Below are 13,721 nucleotides of genomic sequence, written 5' to 3' on the forward strand. Positions count from 1 at the left end.
CTTTTATCTTCCAGTGTGCTTTTTTCCCCGGTTGGTACAATAACACACAATTCCAAAGTGCCATCTAATGCACTATGCCACTGAGCACCACAGCCAGTGATTTTAAGTGTACTAAATTATCTTCTGGTTGAAAAGAACATAAGCCGAAGAAATAAATGCCTGTTAACTAAAGGCAACGGTCAAAGGAACTTTTGAATGGGTAGTCGGAAAATGCTTTCAGGCCTGCCTATCAGAGCGGACTGAGAACATTTGCGCTAAGCAGAGCCGTGATGTTATGTGAGCAGTGAGAAGATGCACAACAGCCACGTATTTTAATTAAAATAGAGTTTATTAGCTTTTCTTTTAATATAAACATGAGGAAGAAAAACCACACAAGTTGTAGCATTCTTTTCAAAATAAAACTGCAATCGATACTTGAATCTCCAAGCTCCATAAACAATATTTTTTGAGGTGGTAGACTGTAATATTTTATATCCATTATTTATCATTTATGTCTCTGTCCTTTAAAAATGATGGAACCTGTGGCACTCAATATAATGTGAAGCCTTGCTATAAAGAGAGAAAGTATTTCTAGCCCAGAAATGCTTTGTTTACAGGCAAAATTCCTAGGATTATGTTTGAGAAGGTAGGAGAAAGATTTTACATAGTTGAGAACACTTTTTTTTTTTTTTTTTTTTAATGTTTCAAGTTTAGGTGACATCATTACCAATTTCCTAAAAGACTGATTACTGGACCTCCCTGTCTTTTAATGGGCTTCCTGGTGGCTAAGTGGTACCCTGTGTTTTAAAAAGCCTGAGGTAAGGGTTCCTAAGATTTATCTTTCCTCAAGTAACAACTTGAAGTGACACACCTACAGCCAGGTTAACACGCAGAACAGAAAAGCTGTTTCATGTCGCTTACTTTCCTGTCACTACTACTAGGGTCCAGTTCCTTTCAGTTTATTACCGAGAACTAATGCTATTGTTCATTATTCCTTTACCAAACCTAGAAAAAAGAAACTTCCGTGTTCAAGCAGATCAACAGCCCAGCCAGGCAAAGGACTATTTTAAAAAGAAGAGGCCAGGTCTATAAAGATACAAGATATCCTCCTGAAGTCTTTGTGCAATTTGAAGCTTTGATACTTGTAGAAATATAAATGCTACAAACTTACAAAACATCACCTGAGAGTTTACTTGAATTTCTTCTAAACTCATTTAGTTTTGTAAATTTTAAACATTAAGCTCTTAATTTTAATCTTTTGTTTCAGCCTATTGTTTGCCATCTTCAAGAGGGACTGAAACAAAGAATTCAAATTAAAAGCTTAACATCTAAGATTTACAAAACTAAATGAGTTTAGAAGAAATTCAAGTAAACTTTCAAGTGACATTTTGTGTCTGTAGCATTTATACTTCTGCGGCAGTGTCCTGGAGTGTCCAAGCACACTGTATTAAAGCTTAAAATTGCACCAAGACTTTTGGGACACCTTCTATTTCACTATCTGCTTATTCCTGGACTAACAGGTTGGCTAGAATTATGAAAATATCCTTTAATACAAGTATTTAACAAAGAGGAAAATCATCAGAAAATGAGAAGCACCATTAGAGTTAACAAGAAACGCAGCTCGGACCCAATAGAAGTAGGTAACAACATACTTTCTCTGCTTATGATCCCAAACATGCTAATATGCTAATAAGTAGTGCTTGCAAAAAAACTGAATGACAAGTGTTATTCAGCAGCTTTTTGGTTTAAACTGATTGCCAAAAATGACTAGCAGCTTCAATGAAATAGGGAGGAAGAATCCTTCAAACAGTCTGTTCCCTAAGTGGCTTTATGAGTCGTCAGGAGTCCCGTGTTTGAACGGCAATACTGCATTGATTCTAAAGGAATATGCAGCAATATGGGCGAGAAAAATAGGAAAAAGTAAAAGTTACATAGTGTCTTTAAAGTCTAAAAATTTAAACTATTAAAAAAACCTCACATAGTTCACAGTTATCGGCCTACACAGTAAGCAAATATCTGTGGGTGGGTTGGGAGCTTTTAGCTTTGGAGTGGTTTTTGTAACTCTGTTTCCATTAAAAAGGACAGAAGAGTGTGTTGCCTTGACAAGGTCCAGTTTTTTCCTATGACCATAACCTTTGCTGTCTGCAAGTCTCTTGAATTCAGTGTCTTTCTTCTAGGTGAAAATACTAACTTTGCTGGTTTCTGAGCAGGAGAGGTGGTATTTCTCCAGTCCTTGTTGCGAGGGGTTCATGATGTTACAGCCCCTCACCTCTCTGTTCATGAGAGGATGGCATTGGAGCGCTGAATACCAATGAAATTATCAGCGCTGAAAGACCTTCTCACAGCAACTCTGCCCAAGTCTTTGTATTTGTCTTCACACAGTCTGGAGATGGCCTAAGAAAGTCAATCAGATAGAACGTAAGTATAATTGGGGGAAAAAAGTTCCAACCTTAAAGAAAGCAGCATTGATAAGCCACACATCTGCATTCATTTAGGTTGACAGTTGCTGCTACTTTGGATAGCTCATATCTACACTGCTGATTCCCTAAGATAATATTCTTCAAGGGCTATGATGAGATTGCTGGGGCAGGGAGGAACATATTTAAAAACTGGGTTCCCAAAATAGGCCCCATCTAACAGCAATATGATGTTACCTACATACTAGGTCCTTAAGCATAATGAACACACCTGAGCAAAATCAGTGTTTACCCAGCTATTCAACTTCTATTCAGTCTTCATTATTTACTACACACTGAGAACATTTTAATGAAGTAGGTGTGTGTTGAAGGCAAGAAAGGTCTGGTGATGAAGCACTACAAGGTGCTATTTCACATGCATGTAAATTATTGTAGAAAAATGTCTTATTTCTAAAGTACCAAGGTACCAGAAAAAGTGTCAACTTTATATGTATTCATTTCAGCTGTAAATTTTGCTGTATACCCACCAGAAATCACAAACTACTTCAAATTACTCTTCAAACCACTACTACAAATTACTTCATCCCATGTATGTTACCACTTCGATTAAAAACCCACCTACTTTCTACATCCAGTTTCTGAACCCACATTATAATTTCCAAGTATAGGTCTCACAGGTTAGCCCCTGATGCTTCTGGTCTAATAAACTCATGGGGCTGAACTGTGATACACACAAACACACACTACAAGCTCAGGCAGTTAAGAGTGGTAAGTAATTATCAATGTACATATGATTAGGGATACAATTATAAGAAATTATTCCTGTATGGTTATATGTAAGTGTGGAGGTTCAAATGGAAAACCATTAAGAACAATTAAATCTGATTTAAAATATTCTGAATTATGGTTACATAAGAGATATCTGTAATTTTTTTTTAAAAAATAATGTGATATCTCTGTCTAACCCATAAAAGACACAGGGAATAAGATGCCAATGGGTTAATAAGCTCTTCAAACTGTTAGTCACTGCGTAGTGTAAGTCAGCCACAGATGCTGGCTTTGGTGGCTGACAGAAAACCCAGTTAGTGAATCCCCAGTCTTACCTCTAGGCTCTGTGCTCTTTCTTTGCTAAGAGGAGCAATTAGAAAACTCAGGTTGTTGTCATCTGCTAAGGAGCAAAGGTCAAAGTAGTATTTGGCATAAACACTGGCGGAAACATTAATATTAAACTGAAGGAGCTCCAGAAAGTGCCTTTCCATCTCATTCCTGGGGGAGGAGAAGACAAAACCAACATAGGACAATTTTAGTCAACTGGGCTATCTTCAGAAACCCCATTCTGTGCCACAACAGCTCTAAATACAGTTTGGAAACAAATAATGGCTCCCCAGCTGGATTAATACACTAATGTTCAAACAAGGTACAGCTCTTTGTGGTTCTTCCTGCGTCCTGGCACTTGGAGTTTGGGACAAGGGGGGGAGGTTACGGCCCTCTTATGCACCCATGCTGCTGACTCGGGGGCTCATTCTTCAGAGTTCCATTAGTGCAGCTGTGCATTCATGCTCCACGCTCACTCACAAGGCCCCACTATAGTCATCAGATGAAAGGAATGATGTATGCTGTTTATTAGCTCTGGAGAACTTGCAGACATTTTCACTGATAACAGGAAGGGGCTTACTGAAGTAGAGACACGCCAACAAAAGCAGTAGGCACATCACCACGGCAACAAATGGGGCCATGGAGAGCCACTGCTATTATCTCTGAGGGGAGAAGACTCTTGAGGCAAGAAGGATTCATCTCAGATAAATAAATAAATAAGCTACACTCGATGTGAAAGGGAATCCCCTCCCCCCCGCTCCAGTGCAGGGGACTGTGGCAAAGGGCAGAATGCAAGTTTCTGTTCCTCTTAATCCCAGTAGGACCAGAAGGTGTTCCTGGGACAGGATGGGATACACTTTTTAAGCTATGGGAGGCAGTAGGATTAAGGGGAGACGTCTTGGCTAGACTAAATGCACCTGAGCAATGACCCCAATGGAGCAGTTCCCCCTGTGCTCCGTCCGCCGGCCCTGACTAGGACAGAAGGTGCATAGGCACGCAGGGGGCAAATTCAATGAAGTGGGAAAGTAGGGTCCTGGGAGCAGGTCTTTCCTGTGGGACCATACACAGTCATTAGCTTGTCTAATGTTTAAGTAAATAAAATCAGAGTAAGTCTTACCACTTTCACAGCAATCACTTTAAAGAGTTAATTATATAAAAATGATAAATACCCAGACAAATGAAAGTGACTTATTTTTCAAAATATTTGTTTCCTGGTTTTAAAGTGTTAATATTTTATCCACTGGTAAGTCATCAAATGTTTAATGTTCTCCTGCGTGGAGAGCAGAGTGTGAGCAGAAATGAGGTTTCTCATTTGCTGAACTTTAAACCTAACTGAACCTACCTCCAAAATTAATTTCCTGTTCATATGGCCGTAAGTCTATAGAAATGTAAATCAGATAATGTTTTGATAATCAGCTAATCAGGACTTAATTTACTACGGGAATAAATGCACTTCACTATCCCTTTTATATTCTCTTCCACTAATACATTTTAATTGTGTGGAAATACAGTACTTCATAGGATTAACATGTCTATTAACAGAGCTTTACTTACTGAAGAAAAAGGCATTAGGACTACAGAATACGCTTCTGTGTTTTTTTTTTTTTTTTTTAATGACTAGATGACTGAAGAGCATGCCATTTATAGGTGCAGCAAATTTTCTGAACAGCAGCTGCTCAATATATTCAAACAAGATACATGGATGTTAGAAAACTTTTAAGGAAAAGCTGATAGATGCCAATTTTTCAATTTAGACTCAAAATGAGACCATTACAAATAGCAGCCAACAGCAGGGGGATGAGACAAATATGACTTGAACACTTGGCTGTAATGCTTTCCAGTTTCCAAAGATCATAAACAAAAGCAACCTATTACGAACATAGCTCCTGGTGATTCTGTTGTACACAGAAAAGTGCTGTTTACAATTAGCTTCTTCCTGTAGCTAGACACTGCCATCAGTGCTATTGGGCTCACATCTATGAACATCCACACACTTCCCTGCATGTTCTCTGATGCTGTAACTGGACCCAGAGCCCCCATTAGCTTAGCTGCAGGTTCTGAGAAAATTTCAGCTGCCATCATGGCAGACCTGGTGTTTATGATTACACATTTTCCTTCCTTCAAGGAACCAGTTTAAAGATGGATGATAGTGGTGCTCAATGTCACCTTACTTCTACAAATTCCAAAAGTACTTCTACTTATCTCGAATTATCTGCCGTAACACTAAGGTGGCTACCAGCATTATCACCATGACACTTTTTATCATCAAAGTGGACATTTTCACCAAAAGCCACTTTGACAGCTACCAACAATCACTGGTCCCTTCTCTTAGTCACAAGCTTCTTTGCTTCAGTTGTAAATATGCACTTTGGTAAATCTGAATTAAGAGTCAGGGGCAAAGGTAACAAAAACAAACTCTTGCCACTGCCTGCCATGACCTTGATCGTCCTCTGCTGTTCACTATAATAAAGAGGTGCCCCTTTACGTTTTCCTAAATGCCACCCACAAGGACATTTTTGCTGTCAAGTGAGCACTTCTAGAGTCTGCTGCAAATACCTCTCTGGTTCCTGCTGCCTCCCACCCTCGGGGCCCTTCCCTGCAGCCAGACAGCAAGCCTGATGTTTCACGCCCATGGGAGCATGCCATCTGTGAGGAACCCCCCAAGTTAACTCGAGGCCCCACCAAGTACCGCTGTGGTTGCTGAGTGCCCCGGGTGAGGCCCCACTGACACTTCCTGGGCTTCCTGGGCTACCTGAGACAAAGGAGTTTCCTAACTCAGCAGACCTACTTCTAAACATGGGGAACACTCCTGACAGTGGAGGAGACAGAACACAGAGATCTGAAACCTTTCTATTTGGTCATCTGTACATCATGGTTTCCGTAACAACAGAACCTTAGAGACAACCTCAGATTACAAAAGAAGAAAAGACCTGCAAAAACAAACATACAATGTGTGACTCAAGTTGAAGTTATAACCTCAGTAGTCTGGAGGTGCTAAGACCTCAGCAGTGACCACTTGACTTCCAAGGCCAGACATGTGTCTCTTAAAAACAGACTGGACCTGGTAGACAGCTTTAAGAAAGACACGAAGTTATTTACTGCATCATGTTGTTCTGGTAGTGAGCTTGTAAAATGGCAAAAACCACCAGAAAAGTAATTTCAATTTATCAAGCAGAATATTACAACAGTAACACACCAAGATTTAACTAATGAATGATGGGAAATACAAATGGTTACACTACAGCTAGAGAGAAAGAAGTCTAATTTTATATTTATACCTAATTCAGCTCTCTGCGCAATGTAACCTTTCTTAAAATGTAACATTTCTTAAGCTGTAAACTTCATGGGAGCAAATAAGGTATTGGAAAATGGTTAGACAGTTCACCGTAACCTTACAAACTCACATGTCCTCAACTGTAATGTCCTTTAGGATCTGGGAGTAGTCCACATTCCAAACAGCCTGATCGTCCCAAACCTTGGAGGCAAGAAGAATGGCTCCCAAAACAATTCTTTTCCAGTTAGTGGGGCAAATGTCGATCTCAGCATAAGTTAAAAGCCTTTCCAAGTAAACCTGCAAAAGTAGAGGACTGACCTTTGATTTTAGTTCAGTTTAAGGGCTGTGATAGAATTGTTAGGAATGATAGGTTTCATCTGTTTTTAACATGTCTTTTATTCTTTGGTTCTACAGAGACTTTTGCTCGGCCAGCCAAGGCCAAAGGCCAGGTCACAGTTGTAAGGCAAATATTTCTGTCAGTCTGGTATTTCTACTCTGCCCATGTGAATTTCCAACCCAATTTTGGTCGCAGGAATGAAAGGACATCTCAGCATTCTAAAGACAGGCATTGTGTTATTACCTTCCCACTTGTAAAAGGCAGCACGTATAGCCCAGCATCGATTCAACCGTTCAGTAAATGCTTGAGTGCCTACCGTGTGCAATGTACCTACCATACTGGTGGTGGGTACGTGGCAATTTTACATAAAGCTTGAGTATGTAAAACTCTGGTAAGACTGAGCAGTTCTTTATCTTCTCTTCAGAGGGTGAACTTGAAGATAATAACTGGTGGTCAAGAGAGCCTCCCAGGTCAAGGAGCGTCCCTGCTGTGCCACGCAGGACAGGCAGCACAAAGCAGCTGTGCTTTACATTTAGTGTCTTTTTAGGGAAGATTCATGCACAAAAAGAGCTTTTTGTTCATATCCCCGATTTTTCACATCTCCATTATTTCATAACTCATTGGTCTTACATATTCTGCAACTTAGTCAATTTGTTTGGTTCTAAGGTGGTTAAGAGCTGCCGGTGTCTGAATCCCTGGGGCTCCTCTAAATCTGCCAGGTAGTTTGTGGGATGACTTCATGGCTTCTTTTATATGTGTCAAATGGCTATTCTATAAAGAACCAGACCAAGTTAACAGCTGAGTAAAGATTAAAGACCTAAGTTGTGATGGTATTACCTCTGCAGAAGAAAATATATGCCATTTGACAAAAAGAAAAATGTCCCGTTATCAGACTGACAGCTCCGATCTGCCAAAGCTCTCCAAACTCAATTGTGTTTCAAACACGGTTACTGAGATTATATACCCCTAGTGAACTTCTGCCCCCGACTCCCCAGAGAACTCCGCATGCGCCAGTACTCTCTAAGAACGAGTCTCCCACAGGGTCCGCCCCTCTGCTGTATTATGGCACTGACAGAGGCAGTTCAGCCTCAGGGGCAGTCCCTCAGCTTCCTCTCAGCTTCACTAAAGGCAAACCTGGTCTCATTTACACCACTTGCCCTCCTGTCTCAGTGGAAGTGACATCTCTTTCTTTTCCCTGAAGCTAACTCTTCTATGAATGAAGTCAGTCCCACCTCTCATTTCTGCAGAACACTGTTCCCACAATTCATCTCTTCTTGAACAACCCCCCTTCTCTGTCAGAGATTTTCTCCAATGTTCTCTTTCTTACATGTTCTCAGCCCATCCGTCACCACTCCTTAGAACACTTCCTTCAGGAAATGCTCTGACACTGGCTCCTCATGACCCATCCTCTCCTTAGCCCATTTAGTCTGCCCCTGGCCGCCACTGCCCCCCTGAAACTACTGAGGCATGGTCACTGCTGCCTTCATGACAAACAGCCAGCACTCTTCATCACAGCGCCCCATTCCCCAGGCCTGCCCTCAGAGCTGAGAGACACTGCCACACGCCTGGCTGCCGGGACCAAAGACCTCCACTTGAGTTATCTCACTACCATCTGTTGGGAATTCTTATCTCCACTTTCACTGGTCACCTGCCGGCTCTGCTCTTCTGTCCGACACTTCTGGCTTCTATCACTGCCATTGCCTCCTAACTTCTCTGCTTCCACTGACCGCCAACCACAGTCTGTTCTCCCCAGAGCAGCCGGGAGAGCCTCTCAGATTAAGTGCACTTCACGGGCCTGCCCAACATCTGCCAGGGCTCTCCCATCAAACAGGTCACTTCTGTGGCCTGCTAGTTACGAGGCCCTGTGTGAGATGCCATCGTCCTTCTGTGCCCTCATCGCCTGTGCCTTCCCTTATTCCCTACTCTGATCACAGCGGCGCCTTGCTGATCCCTCAGCACAGAACCGCTCCTGTCTGCGCCTCGTGCTCTGCCCCCCGCCTGTGCTATCAGGCCCCTCATCTTCCTCAGTCCAGCCAGGTCCTGGTTCAGATCTCACCTCTGTAAAGAGGCTCTTCTGGTCTTTCTAGCGTGCATGCGTTAAGTCGCTCAGTCGTGTCTGACTCTGTGACCCCATGGACCCGTCTGGCTCCTCTGTCCATGGGGAATTCTCCAGGCAAGAATACTGCAGTGGGTTGCCACTCCCTTCTCCAGGGGATCTTCCCAAACCAGGGATGGAACCCAAGTCTCCTGCACTGCAGGCAGACTGCTTCCTGTCTGAGCCACCAGGGAAGCCCCTCTAATCTCTCCATCCCTTTACCTTGCTTTCTCTTTCTAGCTTTCACTACTACTTCAAACAGTCATCTTTTAAAAAATACTCATTTTTAAAAGTCTTACACTCTGTGGTACACCCGATACTTACACACACTGTAAATGAACCATACTCCATAAAAACTAGAGAAAAACAAAACCCTTATGTCTGCTATACTTACCTCAGAAAGGCAAGAACTCTCCTCTATGCCCAGCACTGAGAACCGTGACACGGGCAGGCATTTGGTGCCTATGTATGCCCTAAGGAACTCCTTGGCAGCACTCAGCACGTGCACCATGCTCTCCTTCTTCAAGCTCTCCTGGCAGCTCTTCTGATTCTCTCCTGGGTTTCCTACCACTCCGAGTGGCCACTCCTCTGGGGATGTGTCCTGTAAGTGCTGACAGTCCCCACAGATCTATCTTCTCCTCAACTTTTATTTAACGTACTTTCTCTGCATTTGAACAGCTACACGTAATTCCCTGCCTCTTGCTCAGCTTCAGGCTCCAATCCCATACAGTCAAATGACTGCTAGACACGGTCACTGTGCTGTCTCACAGGTCCATCGGGCTTCACTTGTCTACAAAGAAATGCCCCTCTTCCAACCCACATACCCTCTCCTGCCTGCATTTCCCAGCTCTCCACGTCCAGCGCCACTCCTGCCTCTCTCAGGCACATGCGAACTCAGCACTGTAACTGGCTCGCAGCTCCAAGAAAAGGCCTGCGTCTGACCCGGGGCCCACTGAGGGGAAGCCGCCTCTCCTACACTCTGCCTGCAGGGGTGCAGGCAGCGGTGGACGTAGGCCCTCCCTTCAGACCATGCAGCTGACCTTCCCCTGTAGGTTTGCTATAGGGAGGAGTTAGGCAATCCCAACTACCTCTCAGCTGAATATGATATATTATTCAAATGATAAAATCTTACCATAGGAATTCAGTATGGATGACAGAAAGGTCCTCACATAGCTGGAGCTCGGCAGGCTAACCTGAGTAAAGCCTGTCCAAGCACTGCTGACACCCCAGTCCTGGGTACCTTCACACGCAGGCACCAGGGGACAGCAGAGATGGTTAACACTGTTGTCCAAGGTCAGGGAGGAGAAGGCAGTCGGTCTCAATCAAGACACACATCACAACTGCCTAGGCAACACAGCCTGAGACTCAGAAACACACTGAATCTACACCTGCCGTGGGCCAGGAAGTTCAGTGATCGCCTCCATCCTACCACCCAGCACACTTTGCCGGTGTGTACCTGTGTGCACTGTGTGTGCATGCATCCTGAGGTGTGGAAGGAGAAACCAGAAGTCTCTCCTGCTGCCTTTAACATCAACTGTTTTGTGATGAGAAAAGCAATGGCAACATTTTAAATCATGATGATTACTAAAGCTCAAATCTCTATGTTTTAATTCTTTTTGATACATTTCTCTTTAATAAAGTTCTGATGATCATTTCAGGAACCTACTTTCATTTGAAAAACAGGCCCATACCTTTTGTACAAGAAAAAAATTTCTAGAGATGCTTCTATTAAGAGAAAAATATATTACCAAAGTCACTATTGCACATTCAGCAGTCAGCTGGGCGGCACTGAAAAGAGTATGAACAAATCTGTAAATGAATTTGTGTTCAGGATCATGCTTAAAGTACTCCTCCGGAACCCTTTCTCGCTGAAAGAAGAAAAAAACACAATGTTAAGTATCCACTGAAGAAAAATACTTAAAAGTACCCTCAAGATAGCAATCTTCACACGTGGGCCCACGTGCTACTTAAAATAATTTTGACTAGTTGACATATCTTGTAGTCTTTTAAATATAAACAATTGGATCCTAAAGTACCATAGTGATTCAATACTCACTACCATTCATTAAAGAAAAATGCAAGCACAACCTCAGAAAATGTATTTTCACCTTCTTCCCCAAAGAATTCTAACCAAATGCAAACTATTTTTAGGCTCAAAGTCTTGCTGATCATTGTACGTCATCATACTTTTCTGCAGTCAACTATGAAAACACCTTCCCAGTGTCCTGTAACCAGAGACTCTAAGAGTGTGCTCTCTTACACAGCAGTCACCAGTCACATGTGTCTACTGAGCACCTGAAGAAGTGAGTTTTTAAACCCTGTCATTTTAATTAGTTTAAAATTTAAACAGTTTTTAAATTTTCTCCTTAGAGGTCTTAGATGTGTTAGGAAATGTTTATATTGTGTGATGCTATGGAAAATCATCCTTTAAAAAGCTACATTTTCTGTTACTTGGGTATGTTTACTTACCTGCTCATTCGTCATACAAAGCGTAACTTGGTTCTTATCAGTCACACCCCTGACACAACATGCTTTTGGTAAAATTATTTGACATAATATGGGGTGGGGGAAGAAGACTTAAAAGAAGACAATCTTGGCTTTGAGCTGGAGGCAATAATTTTCTTCTAGTGATTAATTTCAAAGCAAATCAACATGAAATAAACACAACTGTAATAAAAGAAAAATACACCTTCAATAAAAGTGACACTTACTGTGAGTGGATGTGATCTCTCATCAAAAATGTCCAAGGACCTATTGGCATCTCTATAAAATAAGAATGTGTATTTTAAAAATTAATTCAGGAGTTACTAGCTTAGTAAAATATCTGCTAAAAGTAGAGAGAGGAGTAGAGGAAGCTTAACCTTAATAAAGCAAACAGTTTTACATATTCTCCTGGATTCTGCCATTAGAAAAGTTTTCTGACCTATTTTATACTCAGCACACCAAGTTGCATGAAATCTCTTCTACAACCAGCCAGAGCTGCCTTTACCCACACAGACCCCTTCTAACAGGCAATGTTCGTAGACCAATACATTTCCACTTCACTAACCTCACAATGGAATATACAAGAACATTTTATAAAGTGGTAGTAGTGGGCAATAAAGTCTTCTAACTTCAATGAATGTAAATATGAGATTCATGATTTTTTCTTGTCTCCACCCCCTTTTGTTCTTCATATTATATTCTTATTGTTTATTTCTTCTTGTCTCTTTTAAATAGTTTGAGTTAAAAATTTTAATTGTCTTTTAAGAGAGACCAGGCTTTTTCTTTTAAATTCCACCACACTACTACACTGTGCCCATTTAAACAGCAGTTCTGCAAATGTGGTCTATAGGCCTCTGGGAATCTCCCCTGGCCCCTCTTCAGAAATCCTGTAAGTCCAAGAGGTCAAAACTTTTTTAAATAAGAATACCAAGACATCACCTGCCTCTACACTGTTTGACACTTAACTATGATTGTATAAAAGCAAAAGTGGGTAAAAATTGCTCATTTCTGAGTGTGAATCAAGGCAGTGGTATGAAACTAAATTAGAAGTCATTCACTTATTCCTGGCCAAATGAATGTAAAAAATCTGCTTCACTTAAGAACATCCATGATGAAAGAGTAAACATTAAGTGTTCTTAAACCTTTACTCTTCTTCCTCATACTCTGAGTAAGCGGAAAGTATGCATTTAGCACTTGTATGGACTGAGATATGGCTGTGCTAAGGGAGAGCACTTGTAACTTACCAGGAACCAAGTCACCTTTTTCCCCCTAGAACATCATATTTAAACCACTTTTTTCATGAAACACCAATTGACAGTCATTTTTTCAAAAATGAACAAAGTGAGCCTGTCACTTCAAAGAAAACTCCAAACTATTTGTTGCCAATGATAAAATTCAAACCATCAAGCTAAAAATATTAGGATTTTTGGAAAATTTGTACCTTCCAGTGTGTTATTTATGGTGAGCTTGATTTATCAATACTTAAAGACTTTTCCGATAAGACTGGTAGTGATACTAACAAGAGTGAGTTTTTGACACTGTCTGAAGACATGTGAACCAATACTTTGCAAATGACAATATATAATATTATAAAATCATGTACAGATAAAAAGATCCACTCAGTATGCATGACAGATCAATGGGCATTAATTTAACATAGTATCTACCTCAAGTTCACTGATAATGACTTGGAACTCCATCTTAACTAATTTAATAAACTGGCACATGTGGATTTTGGGGACAGGATCAAAGAATATGTCAAATTATCTCAAGGCTTTAAAAATTCACCTCTTCCCAACTATATGTCTGCATGTAGCTGGATTTTCATATTGCTTCTTCAAAGCAAATGACTGAAGACAATGTTGACATGAGAATCAACTGTCTCCTATTAATGAGATACTATCCTCTCCACTATTTTGTTGTGGAAAATGGTTATTTTTCATTAAAAAAATGACTTATGTTAAACACTGGGGTCCCCAGTCAGATGGTGATCTCATCCCTCAGGAGACAGTTTTCCTGTCCTAATGTGGAGAGAAGCAG

At 41.3% G+C, this 13,721-nt stretch overlaps 1 protein-coding gene across 1 annotated transcript in view; it reads right to left on the reverse strand.

The window, feature by feature from the left end:
• Window positions 1–307: 307 nt before the first annotated feature.
• Window positions 308–13,721, reverse strand: part of LOC133044535 (cyclin-Y-like protein 1) — a 35,359-nt gene continuing 21,945 nt past the window's right edge. The window contains exons 6-10 of the mRNA XM_061125915.1: window positions 11,909–11,960; window positions 10,946–11,065; window positions 6,896–7,062; window positions 3,500–3,662; window positions 308–2,373 (exon numbers count right to left, since the gene is read on the reverse strand). Coding sequence (XP_060981898.1) covers window positions 2,257–2,373; window positions 3,500–3,662; window positions 6,896–7,062; window positions 10,946–11,065; window positions 11,909–11,960 — 619 coding nt within the window. The 3' untranslated portion in view covers window positions 308–2,256. The remainder of the gene's footprint in view (window positions 2,374–3,499; window positions 3,663–6,895; window positions 7,063–10,945; window positions 11,066–11,908; window positions 11,961–13,721) is intronic.

The sequence above is a fragment of the Dama dama genome, chromosome 23, assembly GCF_033118175.1.
Source record: "Dama dama isolate Ldn47 chromosome 23, ASM3311817v1, whole genome shotgun sequence".
NCBI lineage: Eukaryota > Metazoa > Chordata > Mammalia > Artiodactyla > Cervidae > Dama > Dama dama.